Source organism: Macrosteles quadrilineatus, unplaced genomic scaffold, assembly GCF_028750875.1.
Source record: "Macrosteles quadrilineatus isolate MER2022 unplaced genomic scaffold, UCM_ALF_1.0 Scaffold_54__1_contigs__length_841927, whole genome shotgun sequence".
Taxonomy (NCBI): domain Eukaryota; kingdom Metazoa; phylum Arthropoda; class Insecta; order Hemiptera; family Cicadellidae; genus Macrosteles; species Macrosteles quadrilineatus.
This window is the reverse complement of record NW_026542647.1, coordinates 355,466-374,225: the sequence shown is the minus strand read 5'-3', so window position 1 is coordinate 374,225 and position 18,760 is coordinate 355,466. Positions and strand designations below refer to the sequence as shown.

Genomic DNA, 18,760 nt, shown 5'->3' with positions numbered 1-18,760 from the left:
TTACCACATGTTAGGAAGTAAAGTTCAGAAGTCGAATGATATCCTTAGTTATAAGTTTTTAAATAAACTTCCTTTTGTAGCTCGGAACCTGCCAGACTAAAATTTCAGAAAGGGGGTTGAGGGGCTCCTTTTGGCAAACGCTTTGTACAAACTAAAAAAAAAATTGTATCTGAAAGAGGAATATGTAAGTAGTTTTTTCTTAGATTTTAACCGAGTGTTGTGTTCTATTTTCTTTTTCACTGCATGGAGAGTTTCAGGAATTTATTTTACATTACCTTGTACTATTCTCTTATTTTAGTTTTTATTTTAGCTTTAGTTGTATTGACGTTTCCAGTAATGTAACCCTGCATATTGTGGAAATAAAAATTCTTGATTCTTTTGTTTTAAAGCATTTATATGGGGGAGTTTTTTTTAGACTTTATGGGACTAAAAGGTTACCAATAAAAAAACCTAAAGGGTGAGTTTGAAAAAGTAAACTACGCAGCTTCATGGTTAAGAGTATTGCCCTCGTTCTCAACTAAGATTTTAATAATTTCCTACCTAAATCTACAAACAAAAGAAAAAGAAAACAAAACAAAACAGTCCACCAGTGCTCCAGCTCCAGTCCTATCCTAATCCAAGTTTCTGTTCCTACCTACCTAGTCGAGTCCTTCTAGCTAGCTAAAGCTAAAGCTAATCTAGCTGTTCTACGATAACAATAAACAAAAAGAAAGCGAAGCGTGATTAATTTATTTAATTGAAGGTTGTTCAGCTGCTATGTCAACGAATCTAAGGACAACTAACCTGGTGAAGTTTAAATGGTAGGCATGGGTATGACATCTTTTTATCTGACTAAATTTATAATGCTATCTTCAGTAGTTGTATAACCTAAATCCTGATGCACCACATTACAAATTGATTAATAAACAAATATTCAACAGGCTAATCATAGCTCCCAAATTTTGTTTCAGATAGTATAAGTGCAGTCTTTGATGGCTAAGCCCAAATTTGTTGATCTGTTGAAGAAATATTGGTTCTTGTTTGGGCTACTTTTTTCCATAGTTTTGGCTGATATTGTCCCTTCCATTGGTGCCACTGGAGGTAAGATTTCAAGAACTTTTCAAGGAACCTTGTCAGTGTTGCCAGATTGATTAGCGTAAATTATCGTACAAGCAGTCTATTTATTGTACCTAACTTAACTTATTTGAGGAAAAACTATCTTAACCACACATTTGTTTAATGACCGTAATTTGACTCTCTTTGCCCCTGCCGCTCTCCGCTTTGGCTCAACCAGTCTAAGTTTACCACTGAGCTAGATAATAGCATGGTAAAAAGTGTTAAGTACTTTGAGAGAGCTTTGCCTGTCAATTCGTAGGCAGCGCCACCAGCTTTGCTATGCACTCAGCTCTCTCAAAGTACTTAACGCTTTTTACCATGCGGTTGGCATTCTGGGTTATAGTAGTATGTTTTCTGTGCTCTAGCTTATTGGGCCCCCTCTATAACAGCCTAAGTTGCAAGATTGCTAGATCAAACAGCAAAGAAGTGATGATTTAAATATCCCCGTCACAGCAAACCTGCGGACTAAGCAAATTTCCATTTGCCTAATTGGATTTACACTAAAATGTCTCCTTAATCACTCTATCTGGCGCTGGTCGATTTTTGACCACTAAAACACGAGTTTTCAGTGGCGCTGGTCGATTATCGGCTGAAAGATCTTATTGGATAAAAGATCTTTTATTTCCTATTGTAGCCTACAGAATCATTTTATTTTCTGTTGATGCATTCTATTATTTCCTACATGACGAAAAAAATTTGTCAGATGGTATGGTATATAATATAATATTTTATTCACTGGTGAATAAAATGACTGCCAGTCTAGGGTTAATAATATGACATTTATTCCCTATTTAAATAGCATTTAGTTTAACGAGTACTCTAGGTTTGCTGCAACGGGGAGGGTATAAAAGTGTTTTTGTAAAATGTTAATAGTTCAGTAAGAAATAATTGGATTTTCCAGATTTGATCAAAGTATGTTTATACCGGTACATAAAAATAGCCTACAAGCAAACAACAACAGTTTACTATTTTCCATAAGAATAACAAGGGAATTTGAAATTTACATTTTTTTAATTTTCTCCGTAGCCATTAGGCGCATAATAACGCTTCAATATATGCTAAATTATTTGTTTTTTTTAAGCTCTACAAGATTATTTGGAAAGAAATTGCTAAATTTTATGTTTTTAGGGCCAAAAATGAGAAAAAAAATTGTTACCCCATAAAACCCCCCATAAACCCCTGTTCCCATGGTCCGATCAAGCTGGTTCGCGAATTTGTTCGAATAAATGTAAGGTTTACACGTTTATACCAAATTCATCAAAATCGGATCATTTTTGCTAGAGTTATCGTGTTAACGGTGTACCGATTCGATTTTGTACCGACGAATCGGTACAAAATGCCCCCTAGCAGAAAAAAATTATCCGCGACGGCCGCAAGGACAAACCGACATCTCATTTCACCTCGGAGCATTTTTGACCCAGCCAGGAGATCACAACGATGACACATAACACAAAACACAATTACAATTAACAACAATGACAACAATACAGGGATAGGGATGGGGAATTGTAACTAGACGGTTTTCCGATAAAAACGCGATCGATTTGAACTCGTGTGACGAACGTGAAATTTTCAAATGGCGGATTGTGTTGATCGGTAAAAACGAACTTTTAACACTTGTTTTGCAAAAAAACTGTTTCTATTTTCCACTCGCGTTGCAATTATATCCCTTCGGGATATAGGCTAAACGATTTTTAGAAAATAAAGATTGTCCGACCAACACCGCGAAATGAATTTAATTTGCACGATCCGAAACTTTACCGACTAGCTACAAGGAAGGCACGGGACAGACAGACAGACTCGTTGCTGGCGGCTGGGTTCTTACCCCTTCCACTTGTGTGGTTAGATAGAATTGTGGGTATCTGATCAGCTGACTATTTGTTGCGTCTGCTACACGATAATTCGTTGTTTTATACGACGAATCGGTACAACGGACACATATATATATGAATTTGAACGCCAGGGGCGGTAGGAAAGAACCGCTCAAGAAGCGCCCCGGGTTGTCATTCGTACTCCAACCACCGAAACATTTAGTACACGATTCCCCACGAACAATATCTGGCGATAGCCGATATTAGGAATCCCGAGACTATACGAACACTGGAAGGTGTAGAGCAACACAATAACACTCTATTTCATTACCAGTCACGTTTAATATAATTATTTAAAGTTGTACCTATATCGTAGTTCGTCGATTACGCATGTTCGAGGCAGGATTCTGCGCACACGAATAAGCGTAGACTCTGTCTTGCCCAAGGCTTTGGTGGTTACCAAGCATTAGAAATGTTTTATTATTTCAATTTGTGTTATTGCTTTACATTCCTTTTAGATCAAGTACAGTGATCTCTAATTACTGTGTCCATTGGGACCAGGACCACAATAGATAACAAATGAGAAGATGATTAAAATCCCTAATGAATGCATATTACTAGGTACGGTACCGGTACTACATTTATTAATTAATAGTCAAAGTACCTACATCAATATAACAAAGTATACGAATAAATAACGTACAATGAGAGTAAATGAAGCCATAGGAACATGAAGTATTAGTTAACTGAATACATAGATTGTGAATAAACTGAATGGAAAAATTATGTTTCTATTAATATTTAAATGATTTTAACAATCATATATTTATAGTAATACAATATATGTATTACTATAAAAACTTAGTTGTTGTTATTTGTCTTATTTCTCTTATATCTGTCCTAGAAGTATTTGGTAGATATTGCAATAGCAATAGAACATTACATGGTTCTTAACCCTAATAAATCCTGTTTTAATAATTAATATTCTCGTTTCAGGACCACTGAAACCAGAATGGACAGTGAAATATGGAGCTATTGCTTTGATATTTTTTATCAGTGGAATGACTTTAAGTTTTAATGATCTTTTCTTTGCTGCCACCAAAGTGAAAGTTCATATTTTTATTCTAACATTTACTTTTATATTCATTCCAACTCTAGTCCTATTTGTCAATGGTATTTTACGGAGAGTTTTTGGTGTCAACGAGTGGATATTGAAAGGGTGAGTAGCCTACTTAACATTAAATAACAGTACCGGTATTACGCTTACACACATATCTTCTAAATATTTTAGCAAGAGGTTAACAATGAGCTAGTGTGTCTGGTAAATTATGCTAGAGTTATATCAGGTTAAATAAAAGTTAAGTCAGATTTGGAAAGGTTGTTCTAAATCACTACACCCTGTAGGCCTACTATGATGAAATGTGTGAATAGGATAGTTAGCCTTGTGATGGACTAAAGCTTCTGAGCAGACTAGATGCATTCAACTGTCTTGGTTTATCAGTAGACATGGATGGATACCTAATTTGTTATGCAGGCTACGATAAAAAACCACAATATCTCCAGGTTTTTAATTAAAAAAAACTTACTTTTAAGGAGAATCAACCCAACAAACTAAGTAGAATAAAATAAGACCAACTCTTATAAATGGCTCCAATGATTATTAATATTTAAATGTATTCAGTTTACAAGTCGTATAAACTCAATTTTGTGCATGCGATGGTCACTTGCAATGTTTAGGAATTATCTTGATTTTATGTTATATATTGCAATAAACATCATATATTTCTAAACAATAAAAAATGTTTTGGAAATATTTGTTACGTTCTACAGAATTCATTGTGTGGAGCTTATAATTTATTATAGGCCCTAAGTATGATTTTCCAAGAGCACTAAAAGGCATTGTTAAAATAAAAATTATAAATTAACAAATATTTTATAGTTTTTAATAACCGTAAGGAAAACATTACAAAAATTCTAAATCAAACAAGTTGGTATTTATAAAATTGGGACTAAATGCTATATTGCAGTAGATCCATTGGGCGCACATAGAAGCCACCTCCGCGACCTGACTAATATCAAAACCAGTTGCTTGATAAGTGTGTTTCACTCATTCTTTTCTTTTTCACAGACTGGCAACTGTGAGTTGTATGCCACCCCCCGTTTCATCGGCTGTTATCCTAACCAAGGCAGTTGGTGGCAGTGAAGCTGCTGCAATATTCATTTCAGTGGTTGGCAGTTTCTTGGGAATATTCATAACACCAGCCATACTATTGTTCTTAGTAAGCATATATTTAAATAATAAATATTTAAATATTTAAATTACAATTATTATTAAAAGTAAAGGGTTTTGTGTCATAAAAAAGCAGGAGAATACCACTGAAACAATGATACTTTTTCGTTAATCATTAAACTTTATTAACATTATGTTTTTGTAGGTTTAAAATCAGTGCCGGATTTACTGCTAAGCCAAATAGGGCTGCAAGTAAAAGGGGGCCACAGCGTTTTGTCCAAAAAACAATTGTCTAAAACAAATATAGATTTTTTTATTTTCTAAAATTCCAAATTTGTCATAATTGTGAGTGGCGATGATGATGATGATGTCCTTTGATCGCCGGGGAGTTCCACTTAAGGGACGGGGGCCGCTCAAGTTAATGCATGTAAACTATATCTGGCACTGTTAAGTATAAATTATCTGAGCAATGTCTGTTCAATGACTGGTGTATGCGTAAATTAAGTGATTTGCTCAGCAAGATACTGAAATGAAATGAAATGAAAAATTATTTATTTTGACAGTAAAGTTAGGGCCACATGTCCCTTTCTTACACTTAAGTTAACCTGTAGGCCCCCCTACTGAATACTTATACTTAAGTATGACATGGTTTGGAATCAATATTAGGTTATTATTTGCTATCCTATTTTTCTCAGTAAGCAGGGGTGTCCAAAGGGGGTCATCGGCACACATACGCGGGTCTGCGGAATTGGATAACTCTGGAACTCGCCAACTACATGTTAAATGCCCTATCTTCAAATTTGGTCGATAAGCGGAACTCGCTAACTTGTTAGGTTTTGGAATTGGCTAACTCTGGAACCCGTTAACCCGATCTATAGCCTGGTTAGCGAACTCAGTTCTAGTACGTAACTTGGTCCCTCGGCGGAACTCGCTAACTCCCAATCAGAAGCCTCGCATGCCGTTCAATGGGAGCCAAGCACGAATATTGTTTGGCGAGTGTTGCCGAAAGTGTAGTACCTACGTTCGTATCGGTACCATAATATCGTATCCTACGAATAATTAGGAGTTTGAGCAATGTAGTCGATGTAGAATAAATGTATATTGAGAAATGTGTTTATTATTGTTATTATGAGTATTATTATCATGGAAAACATATTATAGTTTTATTTAATAGTTGTTTGTTTGTTTGTGAAAAGATAGTACATTTGGATCTTTTACAGTTTATGAAATATCTATTTTCGTAGGCGATAAATTGTTTTTTTTATTCGAATAATTACAGATAGGCTATAATATTTGATTCTTTGATTTGAAAGGCCTATTATATCCGTCGTGCAGTTGTTAACACTATTGTTGGTTCTGTGTTACAGTAGCCTACTGTATTGGTTCTTCTTATTATTTCTGTATTATTACTAAAATAATTCTGAATCATATTGTTAGTAAAAAATTAAATAAGTTAATAAGTTAAGGCACGGTACTTGTATAGGTACAAGATTTACCTAGTTACTACATTAATTCATTACGGAAATCTAAAACGTTAACAATGTATTACAATATTGTGTCTTTACTTTAGCCAAACAAAGGAATTTAAGTGTTAATACATTAAATGTTGTTGGGAAAATATAATCTCTTTACAAAAATTCAAACAGTATTGTAATAAACTTAGTCTCTCTTATTCGAGGCAACTAACAATTAATCAGACTGTGTAAAATAAGCTCCAGTAATTGTTGTAGTGGTCTACGGTATGTCATAAGATCTAGAGGTACGCCTACGATTTTGAATTAACTTACCGATCAAATTTACAAGTTAAACGTCATTACAGAAGTGCATTATAGTAGTATTAATAAATATATTTTTAAATAGAGCCAAATAAAAGTAAATTTATATTATACCAGGCTATTAGTGTATAACGGGTTGTATTCTTAATTTTGTTTATTCAATATTAATTTTGTATCTTTCAGTATTTAATAAAATCTGATGGACCCAGATGTTCTTGTTTTTACCACTTTTATGAATGGTGGCCATAGCTATAGAGACAGCTGGTCTTATCCAACAACAAAGCACTAGGTCTGTTAAGTAGCTCTTTCACAACACTCGTCCTTCAACACTATTCTATACTATCACAATCACTATACTAAACCATATTTTTATAGAAGAGAGAATTTATCATAAACATTGTTTTTAGTCAATAACTAACATACCGGGTGTCCATAAATGAATATCGGGGTTTTAACGCTTTATAATATTAATTACATTAAACTTACAGTTATAAATGATATGTCACATGAAAGAGCAACTCAAACAGTTTTATTCGTTAGCACCAGTGCGCATGCGCGTGAAATGTTTACACCGCGATCCGCTAGAAAGCGGTAGTAGCAAAGATGGCGACTAGTGAACAGAAAGCGTTTTGTGTTTTGCAGTTTGCAAAGACTGAATCTGTAGTTACTGTGCAACGTGCGTTCCGCATTAAGTTCGGGTGTGATCCTCCAAGTGACAATAACATCCGTAGATGGTTTCATCAGTTTGAAGATACAGGCTGCCTTTGTAAAGGGAAGAGCACGGGACGACCAAGAGTTAGCGAAGAGGATGTTGAGCGAGTGAGAGAGTCGTTCACTCGTAGCCCAAAGAAATCAGTTCGGAAGGCTAGTCGTGAATTAGAAATTGCTAAGTCGACTGTTTGGAAAGTTTTAAGGAAACGATTGCAACTACGTCCTTATCGTTTACAGTTGTTACAGGCTCTAAAGCCTGCAGACCATGGTTTACGTGCCAACTTCGCTAACGTAATGCTGTTAAATGACGATGAAGATTTTCTAGATCATGTTGTTTTCAGTGATGAATCGACCTTTCACCTCAGTGGACATGTTAACACTCATAATGTGCGGATATGGGGCTCAAAAAATCCTCATGAGGTCGTACAAGTGCAACGAGACTCCCCTAAAATCAATGTTTTTTGTGCCGTATCCCGGCGGAAAGTTTACGGACCTTTCTTTTTTGGTGAAGCTACTGTTACTGGTACTTCTTACCTTGATACACTAGAGCAATGGCTCTTCCCTCAATTGGAACAATATGAACCAGAGAATTTCATTTTCCAGCAAGATGGCGCGCCACCTCACTGGCATAACGAAGTACGCGGTTGGTTGAACGTAACTTTACCCGACCGCTGGATTGGCCGCAAGGGACCCAATGACAGAGCTTGCTATGCGTGGCCTCCACGTTCACCCGACCTAACGCCATGCGATTTCTACCTTTGGGGTTTCATCAAGGATCGTGTGTATGTGCCTCCATTACCAGCTGACCTCCATGAATTACGAAACAGGATTGAAGCAGCTGTTGCAACAATTACTGAAGACACACTGCTCAACGTTTGGGAAGAACTCAGCTATAGACTTGATGTGTGCCGTGTGACAAATGGTGCTCACATAGAACACTTGTAAGCTTGTATATAAAACTGTTTGAGTTGCTCTTTCATGTGACATATCATTTATAACTGTAAGTTTAATGTAATTAATATTATAAAGAGTTAAAACCCCGATATTCATTTATGGACACCCGGTATTTCTAACCATTTGGAGGGAATCGATGTAGCTGTTTTTTAAGGCTCTTATTAGACGAGGCAGCCAAGTTGTGCAACCAGCCGGGCAGCCAGTTGCCTGTCTGGCTGCCTAGCGTAGCAACCAGTAGAGCAACCAGTAGAGCAGCCACAGGCACAGAAAAAGTAGTACGTTTTACTTTTTCTGTGCCACAGGGCAGCCACAAAATTACCAACTAGGCCAGTCTCTTGTTGACAGTGGAACAGTGTTGGTGGAACAGTTCTGTTGGGGAGAGATGCTGTCAGAATGCTAGATGAATATTTGCTTCTTCTGCTACTCATGAAAAAGAGAAGATAAGGAAGAGAAGAATGCATATACATCCTATTCTTTCATCAAGAACAGAAAAAGGATTATATTACACCAATTACACAATTATATTACAAGAATACTGAGGAAAACAACACACAATGATGTGACCGGCAGAGATGAACGCACTTCCACGAGTGATTATCTACTACTGATGTGTGTGGCAGAGGGCGACTGGCTGCCCAGTGTAATAAGATCCGTAAGCTACACAGGAGCGCGACCAGACCGAGCAGCCAGTGGTTGCCTGTGCGGTCGGCGGGCTCGGCAACCAGCCGGCAGCCAAACAGTGGCTGCGCAACTGGCTGCCCTCGTGTAATAAGCTCCATAAGAACCAATGCCCAGTGACTAGCTGGCCGACTGGCTGCCCGGCTGGCTGCGCAACTTGGCTGCCTCGTCTAATAAGGGCCTAAATCGTTATGGGCGATAAAGTTACTCTATATAGGCCTACTAAACTGAACCGATTACGTTATTTCTATTACACACGAAAGGCAACTGGCATCTTGTTAGTCTTAAAAATACAGATAAAGACGGTGGACGGTATATTTTTTATAAACACACATTTCATAAATAAAACTGATATGTCAAATAATCTGTCTTTCCGAAAAATCAAGTGATTTTAGGAGAATAGGACCGCACCCAAGAAACCTTTATTAAAATAAAAATGTTAATGAATTCAATTATTCACAGTTAAGTGAAACAAAGAAAACCCACAATCTAGTCTAGAAGATAGGCTTCCACGGTCACTGCAGATTTTCAAATCTTGGTCTTCGGGTGATGATCGCGAATCTAAAATGGAATGACACTGATATTTTGAAATACGGAAAGGTACGATTATTTCGTCGTACAAGGTTGGCAATGCTCCGTGCAGTGGGTGCGGCCGGGTTAGTAATCCAGAGTTAGTGAATTGTGAGTCGGTGGCTCAGTCGGTAGCGTAGCGGACTTCAGGCCCAAGGCAGTGATGTCGTGGGTTCGGATCCTGGTCACTGCCACTAAAATTTATCAGTACAGTTCACCTTTGTACTGTACCGGCTCACTCCTTGCTTTGCTGTAAACGATCCACGCACGGGCGCTTAGTCTATGTGGACGGGCAAATGCAAGGTTAAAAGAGGCCGCCAACCTCTTTGCCTTAAATAAAAAAAAAATCCTGCCGCGGGACAAAATCAAGTTAGCGGGTTCCGGAGTTAGCCAATTCCTGACTGGGTAGGTTAGCCAGTTCCGCCACCCGACCGGGTCAGTGAGTTCCAGAGCTAATTCCTACGTCTCACTTACGCCACAAGGACTTTTGCGAGCTGTCAACTGTTTATTTAAGGTTGGCCTCTTGAAAAAAGTCATTGATAGTCAACTACTATAAGTTACAATAAGATTTAAATCCTTGGTTTAAATTGCTGTCATACCCTATTTGTATTGGACAGTTGGGGTCGACTGCTGTTGTGTCGCTATTCAACTCTGTGGCGGTACTTTACCAAACTGTGCTTTTTCCACTTTGTCTGGGCCAGCTGTCACGCAGGTAAATTGTAATCTCACCACTTGTCTATGTACAACTGACATTTCTGTACGGGTGTTATCCATTTAGTAGTTGTGATACATACTTTCAAATCATGGGGTTCAGAACCTACCTTCAGCTTACTGTGGACTCCACCGTAAAATAAGCGAATCTACCTAGAAAATTAGGTCTTGTAAGCGATTAGAACTCCCCAATACTAAAAAAGACTAGGCTTTACTAAAAAAAAACAACTTTAAAACAGAACCTGTAGAACCTTTTCTGCTTTGTCTGAGTTTCTCAGTGGTAAAAAATCAACTCAAATTGACTCCCATCTCCATATTTTTTATTTCATTAAATACTATCTTAATTATCGTTACGGAACCTTGCATGATAAACCTATCCTTTCTGGTTTTCCATATTGGTGGACTTTTAGCTTAAGGTGGTCTAAAAACAACAGGGTGGTGGCATTATATTATAACATACCTTAAAGCATTTGGTGATTAGCAGAATTCAAAAATTGGCTTCTAAAACCGAATACTCTTGCACAAGCTGAGTAACATGAGGCCTACCCTACATTTACAAAGTATCTTCTCTTAAATTTTATTTCAGAAAAAAAATATCAGGCCTGTGGTAGAATTAAACTAGATTATAAATTCAGCAAGGAATTTAAGTAAAATATTTGCTTGTAGATTAGAAACTCATAATAGTCACAGGACATACAAGCTATAGAAGACATTGGCAGTGTACTGATTATAAAGTTTTAACAGATTTTTGAAATCTTGTGATGTGCTCTAAGATTACTTTATATCTGTTAGCTTTTATGTAGACTAAGTAAAAAAAAGCTACTCCCATAACCGCTTATTTCTGGTTTTAGCGAATTTCCCATATAGGGAATAAGCTATTACCGTAGTAGTCATGCCTGAATCCGGGACCGATTTTCTTTTTCGTTTTGAGGTCCCTAGTGGCCAAAAACATCATCGGTTCAAATTCATATATATATACATATATATCCGTTAGCACGATAACTCGAGCAAAAATGATCCGATTTTGATGAAATTTGGTATAAACGTTGAAACCTACATTTATTCAAACGAGTTTGCGTACCAGAATGATCGGACCATGGGAACCATGATCGGTAATGGGGTAAAAATTGGTTTTTCCCATTTTTTACAAAAAAACATAAAATTTAGCAATTTCTTTCCAAACTATTTTGTAGAGCTTAAAAAAACAAATAATTTAGTATAATGAAGCGTTATTATGGGCCTTATGGTTACGGAGATAATTCCAAAAAATCTGTAAATTTAAAATTCCCATGTTATTTTGAATAAAAAATCGCTTTATTTTTAAAATACTCAAAACATAATACAAGTTCGTCCCACGCAGGGAACGTGCCTACGCGCTACAGCAATAACCTCTCGGTTGTCAGCCGACCGAGTTCCCATGCTATTCTTATGGAGAATAAGTAAACTGTTGTAGTTTGCTTGTATATGAACATACTTTGATCAAATTTGGAAAATGCATTTATTTCTTACTAAGCTATTAACATTTTACAAAAAAAAAATAACACTTTTTTACCCTCCTTGTTGCAGCAAACGTTAGTAGGTACTCATTAAACTAATTATATTTAAATAGGGAATAAATGTGATATATTTAAGGAGACGTTTTAGTGTAAATCCAATCAGGCAAATGGAAATTTGCTTAGTCTGCAGGTTTGCTGCAGTGGGGGTATTTCAGTGAGCAAGAGCATGTTAGCCTTACAAAACTTACCAGGATACTACTATATATCCATAACAAACCATATTTTTTTACTGGTTGTTTCCATGACTTCAACTCACTTAGTTTATTGTACACATTTGGCTAGGTTAGATAAGTAGATAGTCTTTAGGGTCCGTGGATTTTTGCTCCATCTTTTGTTATAGTATTATATATAACAATATTTATCTTCGTAAAAGTGGTTTTTTTACTCAATTATATCTTAAACCGTTGTACTAGAATTGTTTTTCTAGAAGAATAAAAAAATTTAAAAAACCCCTTTGAATCTTGAAATTTGCCGATCAAATCTCAAAATTGAACCTTGTGATGGTTTTGAGATTCAGTTTGGACACATCACTAATATCAAATATATAGGGTGAGATAATTGACAAGTAACTGTATATTTGATATGACCTAACTTGACTGTAATTGTTAGGTATGGCTTGGCCAGTCTTGTTCATCGTCTCCCTCTATCCACTGTGGGGGAAACTGCTCTTCTCTTTATCATCTTCACTACATTTTGTGATGCTTTAAAAACTCATGATGTTGGAATGAATGCCAGTGACATACTCATCACTGTAGGCCTAGGTATGTTGTACATGCATCTCATTAACACATTCACTGCTAATGATATATAATACTTTTACATTAGGCCTAAAACATAAACATAAACATAATCAGGTATGTGGAGTGCTAATTTATCTTAAATTGAATATATTTTCTCCTATAAATTGTAAATGAAAATACATTGTATAATTATGTACATAATATATTTATATGCCTGCTGACATACTGATGACGCTATTGCGTGTCATTAGCAGTGAACACGTTAAAGCTTGAGATGTCAAATGATCTCAAGACAGATAACTGCCTCAACTCTAACAACATGCTAATCAGCTGATTTACTAAATCTACTAATATGTTAACTATTTTACCTACGACCGTTTTTTAAACTAGCCACTTCAGTTCAGTTCTTAGAATTGAAAAGATTCATTTAACAGCATTGTTTTTTTTTTTTTGCTAAAAAATACGGGTAACGGACCAATGAGGTTCAAGAATTGAGAGAAAAGAAGTAAAATTGTAATGCTTCGAACTTCAACTAAACAGCTGTTCAGGCCAATTTAATAATTGATTATAAAATTAGTGAGTGGTTGGGACAATGAGACAATGAGTAATAAGGTTCTGACCATCTACAGCCAGTACGTTTTAAATAGTATGGTGCTACTTAAAGAAAATTCGGCAAAACTTGCTCGACGTGAGGACCAGCATTCCTATCAAACGCGACATGGCCATCTCATTGACCTACCTAGATGCCGACTAGCCTGGACTCAAAAGGGCTACCCCTACTACACAAGTAAGCTCTATAACATGCTCCCAATTGAAGTGCGCGAGCTGGACATGGGGCCTTCAAGGACACCCTGAGAGACTATCTGGTGGGCAGACCTCTGTACTCACTAAGTGAGCTGGACGACACACCACTTTTTGGCAACCCGCCGCCATCTTAGTTAAATCTTTTGTAAATAGTAGTATTATTATATGTGACGCAATCTATTCCGACTTTGTCGGTCAACGATGCAGTATTCAAGTATTCAAGTAAGTAAGTCGCTGCATCAGCATCACTATCAGTGGCATTGAGAAGTTATAAACAAAAACATAACCTCTCTTAGACATTATGAGTAGTATTGTTAGTAAATAAACAAATCTTTCGTAGTTAAAGTAGTGTATGCAACTCGCATAATTAGCTGTTAAAACTATCTTTACGCGGTCGATGCGTAAACTACTATATGCATTTGCAAAAACTTATGCAAAAAATTCTTGAGGAAAATGCATTTGTTTTTTTTTTGTTAAATTTTGTAAGGTAATTCATGAAGAGATGTGTAGTTTTGAATAATTTATATTACTGTGAAGATACTTGTCAAGTTTGTTTGGGAAACACATTTTTTTATAATAGAATTTGATCTAGCTATACATCATAATTTTCGGTCGGTCTTTAATCTTATCAGTCTTTGGTAGTGTGTACTATTCCATTATTAACTGTGTCTTATTATAAAATATAAAGTAGTTTATTTTTCTATTCAAAATCTAGCATTGGTTTCCAGTATTTTATTGGTACTGTATCATTGTCCAAAAGAAACAATGATACTGGTAGTGTTACAGTAAGAAAACAATGACAAATTGTTTGTTCATAAATAATAGTAATATTACATTACTAGTCAGGAAAATAAGTGTTTGCCGGACAAGTATGGTTGTTTCCGCACGAGACTTGCAAAGACTCGTGCAGGATTACCATACGAATAGGGAAAACACATTTTTGTCGAGTGACTATATTTTTCATCATAGCCTACTACCCTAAACTATCCTAACAATAAAATCACTGTACAAAGCCGTTATAAGTATTCCCACTGACTAATGGACTTAACAATCACTACTCATAACTTCTAAGAGTGGTTATGTTTTTGTTTATAAACTCTCATTACCACTGATTGTGATGCAACATCTTATTGTACCGACCACTCATTGCATTACTCGTTGTATAATCAGCTGGTGTCCGGTAAAAATTCATTACAGTACAGTAAAACATAATTGAAACAGCTGTTTTCCGGGCTAAATCTTTGTGTGGGAAGTTCATTAAAACAGTGTGGCAAAAATAGTTCTTGTTATAGAATGTGCTTTATTAACATGGGTGGCATGATCAAAATACTGTTAGTACCGAGTGTTTTTAATTGGATAAAAACCTAACCTATTCTATTCAATTACTTATATACTAAACTGTTTTCCCAATAAACCTTTTTTTGTTTTAAGACCTACCCCCACAGGAGTCCATTTCAAGTAGCTCTTGATACCTTAGCAGGTATTCCATTGACTGGCCAGGTAAAATGAGACCAAGCTGTCAGGCCCATTTTACCTGTCCTCTACAACTAAAATAGTTATTTTTCAGCCATTGATTATTCAATCTTTTAACTTGGTGTTGTTTGAGAGGAAACTCTAAATGCTAAAGAAAAGTGGGCATTTTTTTCATAAAATCAGCCATTTCTTTGTAATTTAACTAATTTAAGTTATAAATATAGCCGCCAATTTGAAACAAAGAAATATTTTTCAATTAGGCCTACTATTTTTTCATAAGTAGATTATTGCTATTTTAAATTGTATCCAAAATTTCATAAACTTCATTTTTTTAAGATACAAATTTTAATACAAAAAACAAAATGGCGGAATCTTGCCTCTAAGAGGTTTTTCGAAAAACCGTTGTTCCTAATTTTTTGTACTTAGGCCTACATGACACCGTGTAAGTGTTCATGTTATATTTTTCAGTTCTACTACTCCAGGTGGCCCTGTTATACATCACTTTCCACCTGGCTGAGTTTTTCTACACTCCAGCTGATGTGATCACAATTACCTTCTGTTCTACACACAAGTCTCTCACATTGGGTACAATTTCTACATTTTAAAATTATACTCTAGCTTATATTGAATAGTCATTGAATAGTCATTTATTCAGTCTTTAAACAATACATTATTGTAATTGACATCGTCATTATTTGTAAATAATTACTTAAATGTCGTTTGATTAAAATAATTAAATACACAATTTTAAATTATTATTTATTTATTACTATTGAAATAGTTTATGATAACATAACTGGTCTATTATAGCTCGGTACTTATGTAGGGTAGGCCAGGGTTCAAATCTACTAATGGGTTTTATTTACCTTAAATGTACCTTAATGATTATGACACTTGTAGGTCCACCTTTCTAGAATGTAATATAATAGGTGTCTCGGGCATGGAGATCTTTCTTTGTTAAATGTGGTTTGAATATAAATTTTGATTTTTTTTCCATGAGATTGATTGGGATCCTATCCCATCCTCATGAATGTTTAATTTGCAACGATTTTAAAGCATTGATGACATCAGCTTTTGTGCACTCCACAAAATGAAATGTAGTGATTTATTTGTTACCGTACAAGTGAAATAAAGAACATTATTTGCAATAAAAATTGCCTGGAGAACTAAACTTATCCGTTATTGTCTGTCATGTTTAATATGAATGAGATTCTCATAGTTTTAATCTGTCTTTTAATTTGATAAAAAATTCCCAAAACTTTTTGTTTTCAGTTGAAGTTCATCAGTTGATTTTGGTTTCAGGAGTTCCTATTCTAAGGATACTGTTTTCTGGCTACGCACATTTCTCCCAGATAACGCTCCCACTACTAGTCTACCATCCAACACAAATCATCCTTGGTGGTCTTTTAGTACCTATTTTCAAGAGATGGCTTAACAGACAAGGGTTTGTAAACATTTATTTTTGAAAGTCTTTCGTCCTTACAAATTACAAACTCCTAATCGCATATACTATGATTTACACATCTGTCTTAGAGGAGCAGGGCTGTCTTGAGGGTAAATTTCTACTTGTGCAAGTTCCCATTTCAGCACCACCCCCCCCCCCCCCCCCAGACTTTTTGTTATTTTTGCACCCACCCGACTGGCACAGCCCTAAGCTGGACCTTATTACTAGAAGAAGACGGAAACAGATGCCAGTCTGTAATCGTCATAGGTAGTGATGGTGTAGTTGAAAAACGTTGCAAGAAGAAAATAACGAGGATGCGTTACTAGTGTAGTGGTTATCACAACGGTGCGGGACGGACAGGTTTGATTCCCGGCACATCATCAAATGAAATAAGAACTTCTTTATTTGTCAACGCAGAGACCTTTTACATTAAATAGCTAGTCAAAAAATACCCAGCCACAAGTACACTGTACATTGCCTCTCCTGTAAAAATCCCACTGGCGTAAACATCAAGAAAAAATTAAAGGTTTTTTAAATCAGCTTAAAATCCAGTAGTTTTTTTAGATGCAAAACATATCTCTATCTGTTTCAATTATGCTTTAATGTTCATTAAAAGTGTTGTGTAACCTTAATATGTACTTTAGTTATTGTCTTATTCTCATCACTTTAAATACTGAAACAATAATTTTCATCCTAACATAATACCTAAGATTTTTAGGCTTTAAAACATAATAGGCCCACTATAATATACCTCTTTTAAACATAATACCTTTTTGGCTAAGATATTTCAGTCACCCGAAACTACTTCCCCTCCCTTTATTTTGCAAGAGAGGTTCTACTGTATCAGTAAAAAAGTATTGAACATTTTTCACTGTGGCTCCTAACATAAGGCCCGTTCACACAGGGCGAGTTTACAAGCTACACGCCAGCGTGTAAGAAGCCGGCGAGTTGGCGAGTGCGCTTGTAGTCGTTCACACGATGCTTTTTCAACTCGCTCAGTAGCTGGCTTGAACCAAATCCTCCAACATCTTTGAGTAACAAGCGCACAAGCAACTGTGTTCACACTGGGCTACTTTACACGCCTACTCGCTCAAAAGCTGGCGAGTTGGCGTGTAAAGTAGCGGCAGCGTCAACTTTTTCCAGAGCTTTTTTACAAGCAGCTTTTGAGCGAGTACGTCGTTCACACTGAGCTATTTTACTAGCTGCGTGTAAAAAAGCCGGCATGTAGCTTGTAAACTTGCCCCGTGTGAACGGGGCTATAAAGTGATTAATTTAAAATCCACAAATAAGACTAATTGTCTATCATCATCCAATAGGTACAATTCAACCAAGCACTTTGTGCTCTTTATGGCTTATAACTGGGTCGCAACCTCACATCGCAGGGTGCTAGGTTTTATCCCGACACATTACTAAAGGCCTAGAGGGTCGTAGCATTATGACATTGCTAAAATCCATTAGTGACCTCAAGGATTTGAACTCTCTACCACTAGACCAACTCGCTCCTCTGGGGCAGTGTACTCTAAACTTTAATGAAGCAAGCAATGATGAAGATAAGGGTTCTACGCTTTAATTATTGTTGGTTCTCATCAACAAATTCAAAGTATAAAATAACCACAATCCATATTTCATATTTTTCAATGAGTATTAAAAATGTAATAAATGTAAATTTAAACTGTCTTCCTGATATTTTAAGAATTGTAAACCAATAAAAAGGATTAGTATCCTGTATGGGCTAACCTCTGTTAGGAGCATGATGCCAACAGATAATTAAATTAATTTTAATTTTAATGTTTACTCTCTTAAATACAGATTTTCAGTCCTATACAACTGTTATTATTGTCGAGAAACTTAAACAATCTTTTTTGATTAAATTTATAACGTTTAATTTTTTTATATGCCAATCAATAGTTGGGTATTTGTACATTTTATCTGTAGGCCTATCTAAATCTTTATCTATTCTTTTAATTGTTGTTTTTTTCCAGAACTGTGTTGCCGTGACTATGATGGTGACAATAGTTGAAGTTTACCAACGTACTGTGATTTGTTAGTATTATTGTAAAAGACATGTTGTAAGTATCTAATGCATTTATATTAAATAACTTTCACTTCTAAGGTGAGTTATTTATTCCCTTCCTTCACTTTTTATACATGGCTTGTATGATTGATGGATTCAGGAAACTAATAAGAACATCTAAAATTTATAAAATG

The 18,760-nt window shown here is 35.9% G+C and overlaps 1 protein-coding gene across 1 annotated transcript; it reads left to right on the top strand.

Annotated features, from left to right (window-relative positions):
• Positions 1-618: 618 nt before the first annotated feature.
• LOC129006015 (sodium/bile acid cotransporter 7-B-like) lies at positions 619-18,664 on the top strand. Its single transcript, XM_054435104.1, has 9 exons — positions 619-800; positions 951-1,080; positions 3,903-4,125; positions 5,035-5,185; positions 10,442-10,536; positions 12,701-12,852; positions 15,577-15,693; positions 16,411-16,552; positions 18,535-18,664. Exons 2-9 carry the CDS (start codon positions 972-974, stop codon positions 18,548-18,550), a joined length of 1,005 nt encoding a protein of 334 aa, XP_054291079.1. The 5' UTR covers positions 619-800; positions 951-971; the 3' UTR covers positions 18,551-18,664.
• The last annotated feature ends 96 nt before the right edge of the window (positions 18,665-18,760 follow it).

Coding starts and splice junctions, on each gene's coding strand:
- LOC129006015 (XM_054435104.1), top strand. CDS start 972: ATGGCTAAGCCCAAATTTGTTGATCTGTTGAAGAAATATTGGTTCTTG. Junction 10,537..12,700: donor CTGGGCCAGCTGTCACGCAG/GTAAATTGTAAT, acceptor TGTAATTGTTAG/GTATGGCTTGGCCAGTCTTG. Junction 12,853..15,576: donor ACTCATCACTGTAGGCCTAG/GTATGTTGTACA, acceptor TATATTTTTCAG/TTCTACTACTCCAGGTGGCC.